This window comes from Microtus ochrogaster, chromosome 7 (assembly GCF_000317375.1).
Source record: "Microtus ochrogaster isolate Prairie Vole_2 chromosome 7, MicOch1.0, whole genome shotgun sequence".
NCBI classification, from domain to species: Eukaryota; Metazoa; Chordata; class Mammalia; order Rodentia; family Cricetidae; genus Microtus; species Microtus ochrogaster.
Window position 1 is genome coordinate 45,640,996 of NC_022014.1, and position 14,454 is coordinate 45,655,449.

Genomic DNA, 14,454 nt, shown 5'->3' on the forward strand with positions numbered 1-14,454 from the left:
TAGAGAAATTTTAAAATGAGAAATTTTAAAATGATCAACTTGCTCCTCTTTCTGCCTAGCAGATGAAAGGGTAAATCCTTTCCAATGGATGACAGCCATTTAAACACTTTCCAACTTAAAAATACGTAGAATGTTTGGATTAAAAAAAATCACTAGGCATTTCAAGAGGCAGATGTCTTTTTAGTATTCAAAATCGTAATGTGAAGGGCCACAAGAAGACAATTAAGAATTTATTTGCAGCCAGGGATGGGTTGGGGTGGTGGCACATGACTTTAATCCTAGCACTCTGAAGGCAGGCTGGTCTCTGTGAGTTTGAGGTTCATCTGGTCTACAAAGCAAGTTCCAGGACAGCCAGAGCTGTTACACAGAGAAACCCTGTCTCAAAAAACCAAAACCACAAACAACACCAAAAAAGAATTTGGGAATTAAATAGAAAATTTGAAGCTAAAAATGAATTTCTGATATAACAAGAAACAGAAAACCCCACCTTAGATGAAGGAGAAGGTAGGATTAGCAAACTGAAAGAGGAGAAGATGTGGGTACAATGGAAAGGCAAACATTTTAAGGACAGGCTCCTCAGGAAGAAAGTGAGCACGGGACAGCAGAATATTTAAAGACATAACTGCTGAGAATTTTCTCATCTGTTAAATGTTCAGTCCACAAACTCAAGAGCCTCTGGAGACCTCTAATTAGAATAAATACAAAGATCTCCATATGAGAAACATTGCAGTTAGAGTACTAACCAGAGAGGAACTCGGAGAAGGAGAGAGGGAAAATACAGTTGGTTCAGCAACAGGGGAAGATATGGATGGCATCTTAAAATGCTGAAGGGAAAGTAACTGTCAGCTAGAATTATTCAGAAATAGAAAATATTTTCACGTCAAACAAAACAGATCTGTTGCCAGCAGAAGAACTAATAAAAATGGTCTCATTCCAGTACTTTGGAGGCTGAGGCAGGAGGATTGTGAGTTTAAGGCTAGCCTGGGCTATGGAGTGACACGTTGTCAGAACAACTACCACCTACCTCAGTAATAAAGTGGACTAGAAAGTAAATATTTGGGTAAATATCAGTGATTGCCTGGATATATGTATGTATATATATTTTTGCACAATAACAATATATAATAATACAAAAGGCAGCAAGAAGGTTAAAGGAGTTAGTATTTTACCATTGTTGAGAAAATGAAGTGTGATGGTTAGTGTTAACCTTTATTGCTGTAGGATATTTGTACACTGTGAAGAAGTATTGCTGTAATTGGTGTAATAAAAACTGAACAACTTATATAGCTAGGCAGGAAAGATAGGAGGGACTTCCTGGCAGAGAGAGGAAGAGGATGATCGAGACCCACAGGAGATGCTATGGAGATGTAGAACAAGTCAGACACACAGAATGGGAGAGAGGTAAAAGCCATGTTGTAGAACATAGACTTAAAAATATGGGTTAAAGTATAACCCATGGGACAAATTTAAGCTAAGGTCAAGCTTTAATAATAAGTTTTTGTATCATTATTTGGGAGCTGGTGACCCAAAGGAAAGTCCTTCTACACTTTATATTTGATGTAAGTTAGAATCGTTTGGGAGAGGGGCAGCTGGGCATGCCTATGTCAGATTATCTTGATTATGATATGGAAAGTGGGATGTCCCTCCCACTGTGAGTAGCACCATTCTCTAGGCAGGGGATTCTGGATTAAGAGTGGATAAAGTGAGCTAAGCACAAGCATGCCTTTACTAATTCACTGTTTTCTGCTCTTTTTAAACTTTTTTTTTTTTAAAAAAATTATCTTTATTTTATGTGCATAGGTGTTTTGCCTGCATGCGTTTCCTGGAGCTTGCTTGAATCATAGACTGTGGTGAGCTTCCATGTCAGTACTAGGAATTGAACCTAGGTTCTCTGGTAGCGCAGCCAGTGCTCTTAATTGCTGAGCCATCTCTCCAGCCCTGTTCTCTGCTCTTAACCATCAATGTAACATGACTGGGGACATCAGCTTCCTACCTGATTCCTTGTAATAATGGACTGTAATCAGAACTATACTCTTTCTCCCTTACATGTTTTTGTCAGGATATGTTATCACAAGCAAGAAAGGAAGCCAAGACATGAAGTAACAATTTGCATGTGATAGTATCAGTGTAAGGATGTGTGTTGTAGTCTCCATGATACTAATGCGTACCTCTTCAATAAATAGAGGGGAAAAAAAGCAGGATTAAACTCTTTCACAAAGCCAAAATCAAGCAACATAAACAGTTTAAATAAGGTAAGAAACATGATAGGAACACTCAACTATACAAATTATATTAAATATAAATGGGTCAACTATTTTAAGTAAAAGACTAAATTATTAAGCTAGATAAAAACTTAGACGCTATGAAAAAAAATCTTAAATATAAGGCATAGAGAGGTTGGAAAGTAAAAGGATCGAAAATTGTAGCATGAGAATGGTAATTAAAATATGATTTAGCAGCCTTGCAGTGGTGGTGCACACCTTTAATCCCAACATTTGGGAGGCAGAGGCAAGGGGATCTCAGTGAGTTCGAGGCCAGCCTGGTATGCAAAGCAAGTTATAGGAAGCCAGGTCTGTTATACAGAGAAACCCTGTTTTGAAAAACCAATATATATATGATTTAGCCATCCTAACATTATTTTTTAAAAAATAAAACAGATTCACAGCATTACCAGAGACAAAGTAAGAATGGATAGAACTCTTAGCAGATAACTCTACAGCCACAGTGGATTTTGAAAACACACCTCAGCAGTTGATAGACCAGACAGACAAAAACGAATCACCTGAGAAAGGCAATCTGAACAGCACAATGAATCAACTTGACAAAACTGACACATATTAAATAGCTCATCTAATACCAGAATACATGTTCTTGTAAAGTAAACACAAAACATTTATCAAAGTTTATCATGAGCTCTGTATTAAAATAAGCTTTAGTATACTCGAAAAGATAAAAATTACTCAGTGTGTTTTCTGTTCATGGGAATCAAACTGAAAACCTGTTGCATATACCAGGACAAACCACAGCGCTGGCTATATCAAATGTTCTTAACACGTATTTCACAGGGCAGGGCAGAGACCACGCTGCTGGTTGACTTCAGGTTAAGTTTCTAGTCGCAGTCCTTCAGTGGGTAATCACTATTGCCCAGCATTCCCTGCACCCGTGCCTGGTCAATCCAACCTCACACTTAGTTTTCACCTTTCTCCTCAAACATCCAGTCCTGGTGATAATCTTCCTTTTGTTTTACTGAAAAAAAGTATTCAAAAGACAGTAATCTACCTACTGTCCCCCGAATTGCCTTGTTGTACCTAGTAGAGGAATCTTTTCTTGGTTAAGGCTGGTGTCCCCATCTGTGTGCACTGGAGTCCACTACAATCGTGCACTATGATATGTGTGGGAAGAGTGTGGAAACAGATACTCCAATAGCATACACACTCTGGGATAGCACTTCCTTGAAAACATCCTTTGGCACCCCTTCCTCATCTTTATACTTTTAGTTTTGTATTGAAATCCCTCTGTACAGCTGCCTGTGTTGATCTCTTTCCTGTCTGGATACACTTGGTGATCTCAATCAGTTTTCTAGATTTAATCAGGCCACAGGGCAATGATGCTCAAGTTGACAGCTCCAGCCTCCATCTTTCTTTTGACCTCAGACCCGTTTACTTGACATAGCTGCTTAGATATCTGACACCATTTTGTATTTTATCTCCCCCCCCCCATCTGCTCCACGCTCTGCTCTCTACCTTGAAATGCATCTTGCTTCAATCCTTGCATCCATGACTTCATCTGTGGTCAAATTTTCCTCTGCCACCCCCTTACACAAATACTTGTGATTGCAGCTGGGGTCCACCTGAATCTTTCAGGATTTCCTGACTTGAAAAATCCTTAGCCATACCTATACTGTCTCCTTTGTTATATAAGGGAGCATTCTGTTTTCTGGGATGGAATGTCCTGAGGGCCATTATTTAACCTATCAAATGTTATAAATGATGTAACCATTCTATGCTCAAGCTAATGAAAGACCCACAAAATGCTTTTTTTCTTTTGTCTTCGTCCCCTCTCAAGCTTTACAGTTAACCATCAGAAAGAATTTTAGGAGGGCTGGAGAGATGGCTCAGGAGCTAAGAGTGCTTGCTGCTTTTCCAGAAGAGTGAAGCTAGGTTCCCAGTACTGCAGTAGGCTCGTGACTGCCTGTAACTCCAGCGGTAGAGCAGCTGGTGCTCACATGCATACACACAGATCTAAAAACAACAAAGTGAGTCTGGTATTTTCTCATCATGGTCTTCTGCTATTGCCACCATCTTGTGTCTGGAACAAGTTCCACCCATCCCTGCTCTGTCTTCTTGCCGTTCTTAAAGTAGCAGTTGTATTGATGCTCAGAAACCTTTTCATGACTTTCTCTTCTGCCTTGATCTTACTCTACAGCCCAGCTGGCCCCCAGGACCCTTGAGGGACTAGCTTCTGTTTATCTCTAAGCTCACTGTCTCCACTCTGGCCCTTATCACTGTACAATGGCTCCATGGTCTGGATCCTAGGTGGCATTCAGATCTCGGCTTCTGTGCAGCGGTAAGACAATAGTCTTACAGTCCTGTTGTCACATTAACCCTGGCTTTGCACCGTTCTTACGGCGCCCTGAAACTTGGCTTTGCGTTCTGCCTCCCTGACTAAAATCGTGCACCAGGGACTCTAGTGCAATCATTCATGGCTAATTTTTTTTTGCATTTACAATAGTGCTGGGCACATAGTAATCTATATTTGATAGATGGTTACACAGGAGTCTCTTTCCAGGCTAAGCCCTTCCCATAGGAGCTGGGGAGTGTGCACACAGCAGGGGTGGCTCTGGGATTCCAAGTCTTTCCCACTTCTTCCAAGAGCTATTACCTGTAAGACTTTCTGGGCTTGAACATCAACTACAAGGACTCTGTTCAGTGCTGGCTGGGCCACGTAGATATACCGGTTCCTGACGTTGACTGCAGATGCCCACTGGCAAGGCTGGGTGGCATCTCCTTCTCTGTGAGGACAGATTTCTTCCTGTAAGGAGACAGACAGCCATGTATCTGCTCTGCCCCTCTCCAACATCTCTGGGGTCCTTCTCCCTTCCCAAACTCCTTGGGATTCATACACAAAAATGGCAGGCAAGCCCTGCCATTTCACTAATTATCACTCGACCCTCACCTTCCTCACCAAGGTCAATACTACGTCACCGTGTGCTCAGTTTGCGGATCTCTCTGTGTGGAATGGCCCAGGGTCCATTCCCTTGTTTATCTCATTGAGACCTACAGCTTTATGTACTGTGTGGACATTTACCACTCCCAGATTTGTGCGTGCGTGTTTGTGTGTGTGTGTGTGTGTGTGTTCATATATGAACAAGTTTGCACAATGCCTGTGGAGGCCATGTCATCCCCCAAGGCTTTCCACCTTATTCTTCTATTACTATTTTTGAGATAGGGTTTCTCAGTGTCTTAGAGTTTATCAAATAGGTTAGGCTAGCTAGCCCCTGAATCCGACAATCTGCTTGCCTCTGTTTCCCCAGGCTGGGATTACAAACATTAAAAAAAGAAAAAAAATTTGCTTGCATGATTACATGTATACCACATGTGTGCCTGATGCCTCTGGAGGCCAGTAGGGGGCATCGGATCTCCTGGAACTGGAGTTTCAGATGGTTGTGAACCACCTGTGAGTGCTGGGTCCCCTGCAAGAGCAACACGTGCTCTTAACCACTGAGCCATTTTTCCAGCAACGTCTCCTTTTAATGCGGGTTCAAGGATCGCTAACTCGGGTCCTCATGCTTGCAGGCAAAGCACTTAACCAAGTTTCTGTCTTCAAGCCTCTTGTGTGGGCTCCGCTCTTAATTGTTGCTGCCTCTTGTCCACTATGGTGACCAATATGCATCTCAAGCGTGCATGTCTAAAACCAACCTTTCATTCTTTTTCTCCAGTCTTGCTCATTCATTCTATACACAACTAGGACCTTGTTGCTTTCCTTCCTTCCTTCTGGTCCTTTTGTGTTTTAAAAGATGGGAACATTGTTTTCCCTGCCTTCTGTGAAACCTGTTCTCTTGGATTTCTCTATCACCCTGTGCTCCTGTTCTTTGGTTTCTCTTAGCCTGCCCGCCCCTGAGCTGTGGATGGGTCAGGACTCCATTGGATGCCCCTCTCATGCCAACTGCACATGCCCTTGTTCATCCCTTGGCTTTTGACAACACTCACAAGGAGTTGGCACCTAGATCTGTATCTTCAGCTCAGACGTGTCCCGTCCCTCTAGTCTCTTTGGTTTCTTCATAGGCCTCCAAACTCCAGGGTGTGCCGAGCACTCTGCCTCCCACACCTGGCCTCTCTCACTAGTGTCTCCCCTGCTTGGTATCACAGCATGCTACGAAGTCCTGGAGAACAGGACTGTGACCTGACACCCAGCAGAGTCAGTGTGCTACAGCTCAGGGATAGGCAGGCCGAGAGAACCACAGAGCAGAGAAACCCAGGAGAATGGCAGTGGGGAGGGCTGCTCTGGATCTACCCCCAGGGGTTACCTCCACTGCTGCCCCATCCTTGCCCCCGTCACTTCATACTTGGCTTCATGTTTCATTTGTAGTACCTCTGGAACTCTGGGCATTCATTCATGTGTGTCCATGCCAAAGTCTACCACAAGAATACCCGTCTAGATGCTGTCTGTTTACCTTGCTGCCTCTATCTGACTATGAACTTCTAGGGGCCACAAACTCAGTGGACCCTGACCCTCACAGCTGCTGGATGGAGGAGGGAGAGTTAAAATTCCCTGCCTTAGGCGTCTCCCTTAGCCTGGACTCACACCCACATGTAATGATCAGAACTGAAGAAACCCAGTCTCTCATACACGCATGCACACGTGGAGCATGACCTCTGGATTTTGACCGTGCATGATGCGGAAGCTGCCTCAGCCGTAGAAACTCACATAACTCATGAAGATCTTCTCCGCAGGCTTCAGGCGTCTCTGGACCTCACAGTCCACAGGGTGGATGACAGCAATGCCATCGTCGGAGAAGACATAGAACACGTTTCCCACGCTGAGGCCTGGGAAGGGTGAACACTTGTGGTCATGAACTTCTAGCCACTGGTAGGGTCACACGAGGCACAGCAGTGTGGCAAGAAGACATAACACACTATCCCGGTGGGGAAGGGGAGACAGTCCATCCACAACACTTCTTGATGGTAGTTGGGATGACGTAAAGAAGTGTCCCCAAGGCTGGGAACTATTGTAGCCCACTACAGATCTGCAGTACCCAGTACCCCTGCTGCTATGCATCTGGAACCCCATCCTTGAAAGATGTCCAGCCTGGGGAGCGCCTGACAGCAATCTCAGGAGTCAATCCTGGGTGTCCCTCCAGGATTCTAGGAGGCTATCTACGTGCATGTGCCTCATTGCTACCCCACAGCATCTCTGTCTGAGGCACCTTGCCAAAACACCTCTGTCATGAATGGCCTACCTGGAAATCTTGGACTGAAACAGCAGGTCTGGGCACAGCCTCCTGGGGCTGCTTTGAAAGTCAATCACCAGAAGAGCCAACGTAAGATTGACAGCTTAATGTAGCCCACATGGGGCTTGTAGACACAGCTACATTTCTGGCTAAGTGCAGTGCTCTCAGTGTGTGGGAATGTGAGAGTCAATACTCATTCAACACACAATCAACCTCGCAGGAGACCCAGCCTCCCCCCCACCCTAGAAGGTTCTGTTGAAATCTAGTTTCTGCTATGGGGCTCCAAAGGGCTCCCAGCTTCCTTTGCTGCTGCTGTTTGGTCTCATCTTTCTCTGATTATGATTTGAGGGTGCCCTGAGGCTTGTGGGCCCTTCCTCTTGGCTTCTGTATTCCCCCCCTCTAAGATTTGAATATCAGCAGAGAAGGGCATAGCATACAGCCACCAAGGTGAGATGGGGTTTGAGCAATGCTTCATTTAATCCGAATGTAGCCCCCACCAGTCCTATATTCTAAGGTGGCTTTAATGTGACTTAGGTACCTAAAATGCATAGCAATCCACTGTGCAAACCCGAGTCCCTCTACAGTAACCTCAGCCTAGTAGTGAACCATTGCTTAAAAGGCACAGGGCACAAGCTGAGTGCACATGGCAGCCAGACAGTGCACCAAAGGTCACAGCCAGCAACCCTGCTGTTGGCACCCGCCCCTCACATGTACTGTGTCAGACTCAGTGCCCCATACTCAGGAAACTGGACTGGATCTGCCCACGTGTGCGCCATGTGAGTTTGACTATGACCCCCCTCCCCCACCGGCGCACAGGCTCTGCAAGGTTGATGGGGAAGGGAAAGGTGGAACCAAGCACACACGACCCAAGACAATCACACTCAGTACCTTCTTCCCGCCACAAGATGTTTGCTACTGCAGCAGCCAAGAATTTGGAGAGCAGCAGCATGACAGCCGGAAGAGAAAGAAAAAGGACAATGTCAGACATTTGCTGCTGGGATTTCTTGGTTCAGTCCATTGAGGGACATTCTTGTGCCAACTCATCACTGAAAGACTCTGCATCTCTCAACGGCCCAGCAACAGTATTAGTTCACGACCCTGGACCAACGATAACAGTCTACGAGGAAACTTCTGGGCCTCAGGATGCTTTTGCTTTCTAAACAAATCTTTAAAACTCGGTCCCAGGGTCCCAGCAGCTAATCCCCACTCCCTGACTCTGTGGACAATAAGGAGTGCATAGCATAGCATCTCTCTCTGACTTCCTAGGTCACTTCCAGGAAAGTTGATTTTTCAGTCAGGACACTTGAAGGAAGAATATTGTTTCAATGACAAAGGCTCAGTTTGGAGTCTGGCTGTGGGAAAGGAACTGAATGACACCCATGGCATGAATTCTGCCTGCAGAACCCCCCGGGGAGCAGTGGCGACAAAAGGAGTACACTTGACCCATAAGGAGGGTATGATTCCTGGAGCAGAGGCCGCTCCCAGCTGTGCACCCTCCAGTAGCCCTGTACCAGACACTGCTAAATCCCATTCATGCTTGCTTCCTCCTGTGCACGTGTGCCTATGATAAAGCTCAATTTATAAATCAGGCAGCACAAGATTAGCTATTCATACAATAGGATAAGTACAGCACACTGTGATGAAAAGCGGCTAAAGGGGCTGGAGAAATGGCCTAGTGGTTAAGAGCATATGCTGCTCCTCCAGAGGACCAGAGTCCAGTTCCCAGCATCCCACATCAGGGGGTTATAACCACCTGTAACTTCAGCTTCAAGGGATCTGGCCCCCTCTTCTGGCTTCTGGGAACCTGTGCACCAAAGCACACATAAAAAAAAAAACCTTAAGGGTTCATTTCTGGACCAAAGGAAGAAAAACCACAGATGAGAGGGGACCACTGGGATGGAGCACCTGGTGGCATGAAGGCTTTTGGGACCAAGTGTCCAGTCATTCATCACATAGGAGGCGGGGGGCACAGCTGGGCTATCTGGGCCTCCTTGTGGCCCTGGGCTCTGTATCCTGACCAGAGACTCCAATCATTTGTATTTCCAGAGCTGTCTAGGTTGCCTGAGAAGGTCACCATCTGTAACTAGCTTTGTGCACAGAGGAAATAGATTTGTCCCAGCTTCAGAGGTCTCCAGTTGGTGACTATGGCCCTGAGAGTTAATGCACCTCCCCTTGTCCCCGTAACACTCCCAAACAGCTCAGCGAGGGTCTGAGCCAAGAGTGGACTCACAGGTCTTCCTAGCTGAGTCCTCAATGAAGAGGGAGGAGATATCTTCGTCCACGCCCACTTCATTCTTGGCAATGCACGTATACGCCCCCGTGTCTTCATAGCGAACGCTGCCAATGTGGAGTTCAGTTCCATTGGCTGTAGAAGGGACAGTGGCTCAGGGTGGTGCTCTCAGGGGAACACCCTTTCATGTGCCCTCCCCACCACCACCTCAGGATCTCTGAAGAATGTCAGGCTAAATACACAGTCTTTGGGTGTGGCCGGGGGCAGCCATCATTCTTGGGACTAGGCTCAGGACAGGCTGGCACTGCTAAAATACAGAGGGTGCCCTGGAATCTGGCCAACAGCCTCTCAGATGTCCACGAGACCTGTGTGCCAGTCATCAGGGGACCTCTGTTTCCTCTTAATGCGCCAGGCTCAGCCATGATCTTACCTCTCATTTCCTGTCCTGGGATTCATGTGCAGTTCTTACCCAAGAGGGAGAGCTGTTTGGACATCTGGGCTGAGACATCCATGCCATTTTTCAGCCAAATGATTCTGGGCATGGGAATGCCCTCAGCATGGCATCGCAGGCTGGCTGCCACTCCAGGCTCTTGCGCCTGGGTCTCTGGATAGACGCGGATGACTGGTGGCACTGTGGGTGAGAACGGTGTTGGTGAGAGAAAATCCACCCCTGGCCAAACCCCGAGACCCCTGTTCCAGAGGGTGAACCTGAGAGGCACCTCTGGAGGTCTCTGAACCAGCTTACAGTGATGTCTTTAGCATCACAAGCGTCAAGGGACAAGGCTGTAAAATGGATCACGGGCAATAAACACAACCAGTGTGGTACCCTGTAATTCATGGCTTCCACTCTTGTTCTAAATATGATCAGGAAGACATCCAAATATTTAAAGCTGTTCAGCTGCTGCACATAAAGAGCAACAGCCACTGAAATTCATCTCTGAATGAATGAAATTCAGATGTATTATTCCTGTTATCGGAAAGCCATTGGACGGGGCCTTAATTTCTTGCAGGAAATGCTTCACGAAGCACTTCTAGGCACTGACTGGCAGGGCTGCTAATTACATCACGTCTGTGGGGAAGCCCATCGATTTTCCAGTGGGTCATTTTTATTTCTTCACTCTCTAAGCCCTGGAACCTTCGTGAAAGAAGGATGTGTGCTCCTTGGTCGCGGAGCGACTCAGCTCTGGCCCTGGTAGTCCAGTTTCAGCTTGGGCATGCAACCCAACCCACTGGCTAGAGGAGCGTTCGCGGGTGGGTAAGACTCTGGCACACTCCACAGTGGATTGGCCCTTCTGACAAGGGCAGGCTGAGGGCAAAGGCTCTTGGAGATGTGGAGCCTGGTGAGGGAGAGTCCCGCTCCTGAACATAAAAGCATTATCATTTCCCACCTTAGTGAGGGCTTATGTTTATACATTTTACTCTACGTACTTTAAAGCCAAGGTTTGAGAGCATATGTAAGCAGACTTGAGTATTAAATCACACACCTCTTGGAAAGTGGGGGATGTATTCCTCTTGAAGTGGATAACTGTTTTCTTACTACTATCTGGAATCTCCTTTGTCCATTAAAAGTAGGACTCCTGGTATTTGAGATGAGAGAATTTTCTCTGGACTAGCAGATCAAGCCAGCAAGGATGGAAGAGGTTAGTGGGGCCAGTTGAGATATGTGGGTGAGGATTAGTTTTAAGAGCATAGGCGTGAGCCTCTTTTATCTGACACACTTGGTTCATATAGGAAAGAACAAACCTTCCTCACACCTTCCAGTGGGCAGAGAGGGAGGGAGGGAGGGAGGGAGGGAGGAATGAATGAATGGTGTCTAAGTGGAGTGCACAGAACTTGAGTACGGAGCCTATAGCCTTAGAGCACAGAGATGGAGCTCAGAGGCCCAGAGTACCGAGGCTGATGGGTGGTTTGAGAAGTCTCTAGAGAGAACCAGGGTTCTGGCTGAGGACTGTCCAGGGCATCATCAGTGAGCACAGCAGCCTGCCCGGCAACCGCAGGCAAACCCAGAGAAAGTAGAAGTGAAATGGAGGACTCAACTCAAAAGCCAAGGGAAGACCAATGGGGAAGTCTTTGCTCTGCCTGGTTGTAAGAAGAGAAAGCTTGGTCAATGAAGAACTAGAGAAAGAATACCAAGGAGTTTAAGGATGTGAAGATGCAGTATATAGGCAATAAAGACAAAAACTTCAAGGAAATGGATCATTTAAAAGGAACCTTTAGGGGCTGTAGAATTGGCTCATATATGTGTGTGTATGTGTATGTATGAATAAGCCTTGAGTTTATCTCACCTGGTCCTTATTTTAATTACTTTTCTATCGCTGTGATGAGAGCCATGACCAAGGCAACTTACAGAACAAAGAGTTTATTTAAGGCTTACAGTGAGTCTATGACCATGGTGGGGAGCTTGGCAGCAGGCAGGTAGGCGTGGCCTTGGAGTGTATATCTCACCCAAGAGTTGGAGGCAGAGGGAAAGAGCGCTGAGAATGGTGTGGGCTTTTTGAAATCTCAAAACCCATCCCCAGGGGACACACCCCTTCCCACAAGGCCATACTTCATGTCCTTCCCAAACAGCTCTACCAACTGGGACCCAGTAAGCAAATATCTGAGCCTATGGGGGCTGTTCTCATTTAAACCACGACAATCCTGTGTAGATCGGAATCATCACAAACACACTGTGAACTGCTGAAGTCTAGGCACTCCAGGGATGCCTAGAGAGATGTCTCAGTGGACAGAGCCTGTGCTGTGCAAGCGTGAGGGCCTGGGTTCAGGTTCCAAAGATCCACGGAGGAAAGCTGGACTCGGTAGCATGCATCTGGAATCCTGCTTTGCTAAGGCAAGGTGGGAGGCAGAGACAGGAGAATCCCCAGATGTTCATGGGGCAGCATCAGTGACCAAGAGGCAAGATGGACTGTAGGGAATAAAACCCGAGGTTGTCCTCTGACCTCTACGTATGTGCTGACGCATGTGCACACCTATGCTCACATACGATCATGCAGACACACAAACATAAAAATTAGCAGAGCTTACTCTGAGTACAGTTTGTCTCAGTGCCTGTAAAGGTGACCAAAAAGAAAAATTATTTGATTTTCTTCCTAGGCACCAAAAGAGCCTTTGAAAAAGACCCAAACTCCATTTCTTAGTATGTGAATCTCAGTAAAATAGGAACAAAATGATATTTTCTTCCTACAATGAGTATGTCCATAAAAAGAAGGAACAGAGCACCATTCCTTCCAGGAAAAAGAAAAAGGAGAAAGTAAAGGAAGCAACATTAACATTGCTGGTGTGGTCAAGGAAGCAACACACAGAGACGGCCATATTAAAGCATGAGGCTGTTTCCAGCCCCTGTGACCAAACACCCAGCAGAGATAACTTAAGGAATCTCCTCTTACCTTAGTGGGGAGTCATGGCGGTGGGAGGGCTCTCTCTGGTGCAACTGAGCCTCTTTGGTCCCTCAAAGGTGAGGATCAATGTCAAAGCCTTGAACCTATTTCCACTAGCTGAGACCCATCTCCTAAGGGCTCTCCAGCCTTCAAAATAATGCCATAAACAGAGCATCAAATGCTTAAAATACCCATGGGGGCATTTTAAAATGAAAAAGATTTAAATGTATGTGTCTGCTTTTCTGTACGTGTGCTATGTGCATGTAGTACCCCCAGATACCAGAAGAGGGCGTCAGGTCACTGGGAACTGGAATTGTAGGATGTTGTGAGCCACATGCTGTGGGTCCTGGAACGTTGGTCCTTAGATAAATACTCTTACCTACCTGCTAAGCCATCTCTTCCCTCTCTTAGAGGACATTTAAGATTGTCACCATATAATAGAGAAGAACAATGATGTTTTAGGTAGCTGTACTCTGGGACACAAACCAAAAAAAAGATAACGATTACATGAATACAATAAAGAGCTAGTACCCAAGCCGACAAAGTGAATGGTTTACTCAGAGATTAGTGCAGACCAGACACAACAGACTGGACCCACATGATAAAACCACTGACAGTATAAGAAAGTAACAATTTGAGGGAGGTCATTGATTAGGAAGATTTCCCATTGTCACAAACAAGATCTGACAAATTAACCCAGGGATCGAATCTAATTTCAATTAAAACCAGCCCACTGGGGCTTGACAAAATAATTCTGAGTTTATCTAGTAAGGAAAAAAATTCAATGCATAGCCGAGGAATCTGAGAAATGACATTGTTCCTTGTCATTTTGCTAAACCAAGATATCACAGAGCGTCAGACCATTGATTGGGGGGTGGGCTGAGAGGCTCCTCCTCATTGAGCCTAGCACCTGACTAAGGACCTGGATTGATTTTACAAGCCTCTGTCAATCCCTTATTGGGCAGCTGACAGCTCTGGAACACTAGCCAGGTGTCGGGCTTTATGCCCACAGTGCTAAGAACTCTGGTCCCTTGCTGAGTAGCGGAGCTTTCTGTGTGGAAAGGATGGCTGAACAACTTTGCAAATGTGAGGGGTCACTCCTTGAGGAGGCTTGGGGGAACAGATCCTAGCAGGCTTCACTCTCTTCTTCCTCCGGGGGAGACTTGCCCTCCAGATGTCTGCGGTACCTGCTGTTTATTGGAGCAGAATTTGTTCAGGGAACTGGAGATGCGAGAAACCGGGGACTGGTTCCTGCGGTGGTCGGTACCAGCCCTGGAGACTGCCCTTGGCCTCTGCTCTGCTCTCTGACAGGAATGCGTGGGCAGACTGAGACGTTTTCACACTTGAGCAGGTATCATCTGTCCGACCACATGTATGTCCGTCCCCCCCCCCACCCC

General features: G+C 46.2%; 1 protein-coding gene across 1 annotated transcript in view; it reads right to left on the reverse strand.

Annotated features, from left to right (window-relative positions):
* Fstl4 (follistatin like 4) overlaps nt 1-14,454 on the reverse strand; it is a 433,260-nt gene that overhangs the window by 18,630 nt on the left and 400,176 nt on the right. Inside the window, exons 9-13 of the mRNA XM_026780565.1 lie at nt 10,150-10,311; nt 9,681-9,815; nt 8,339-8,365; nt 6,928-7,046; nt 4,882-5,031 (exon numbers count right to left, since the gene is read on the reverse strand). Coding sequence (XP_026636366.1) covers nt 4,882-5,031; nt 6,928-7,046; nt 8,339-8,365; nt 9,681-9,815; nt 10,150-10,311 — 593 coding nt within the window. The remainder of the gene's footprint in view (nt 1-4,881; nt 5,032-6,927; nt 7,047-8,338; nt 8,366-9,680; nt 9,816-10,149; nt 10,312-14,454) is intronic.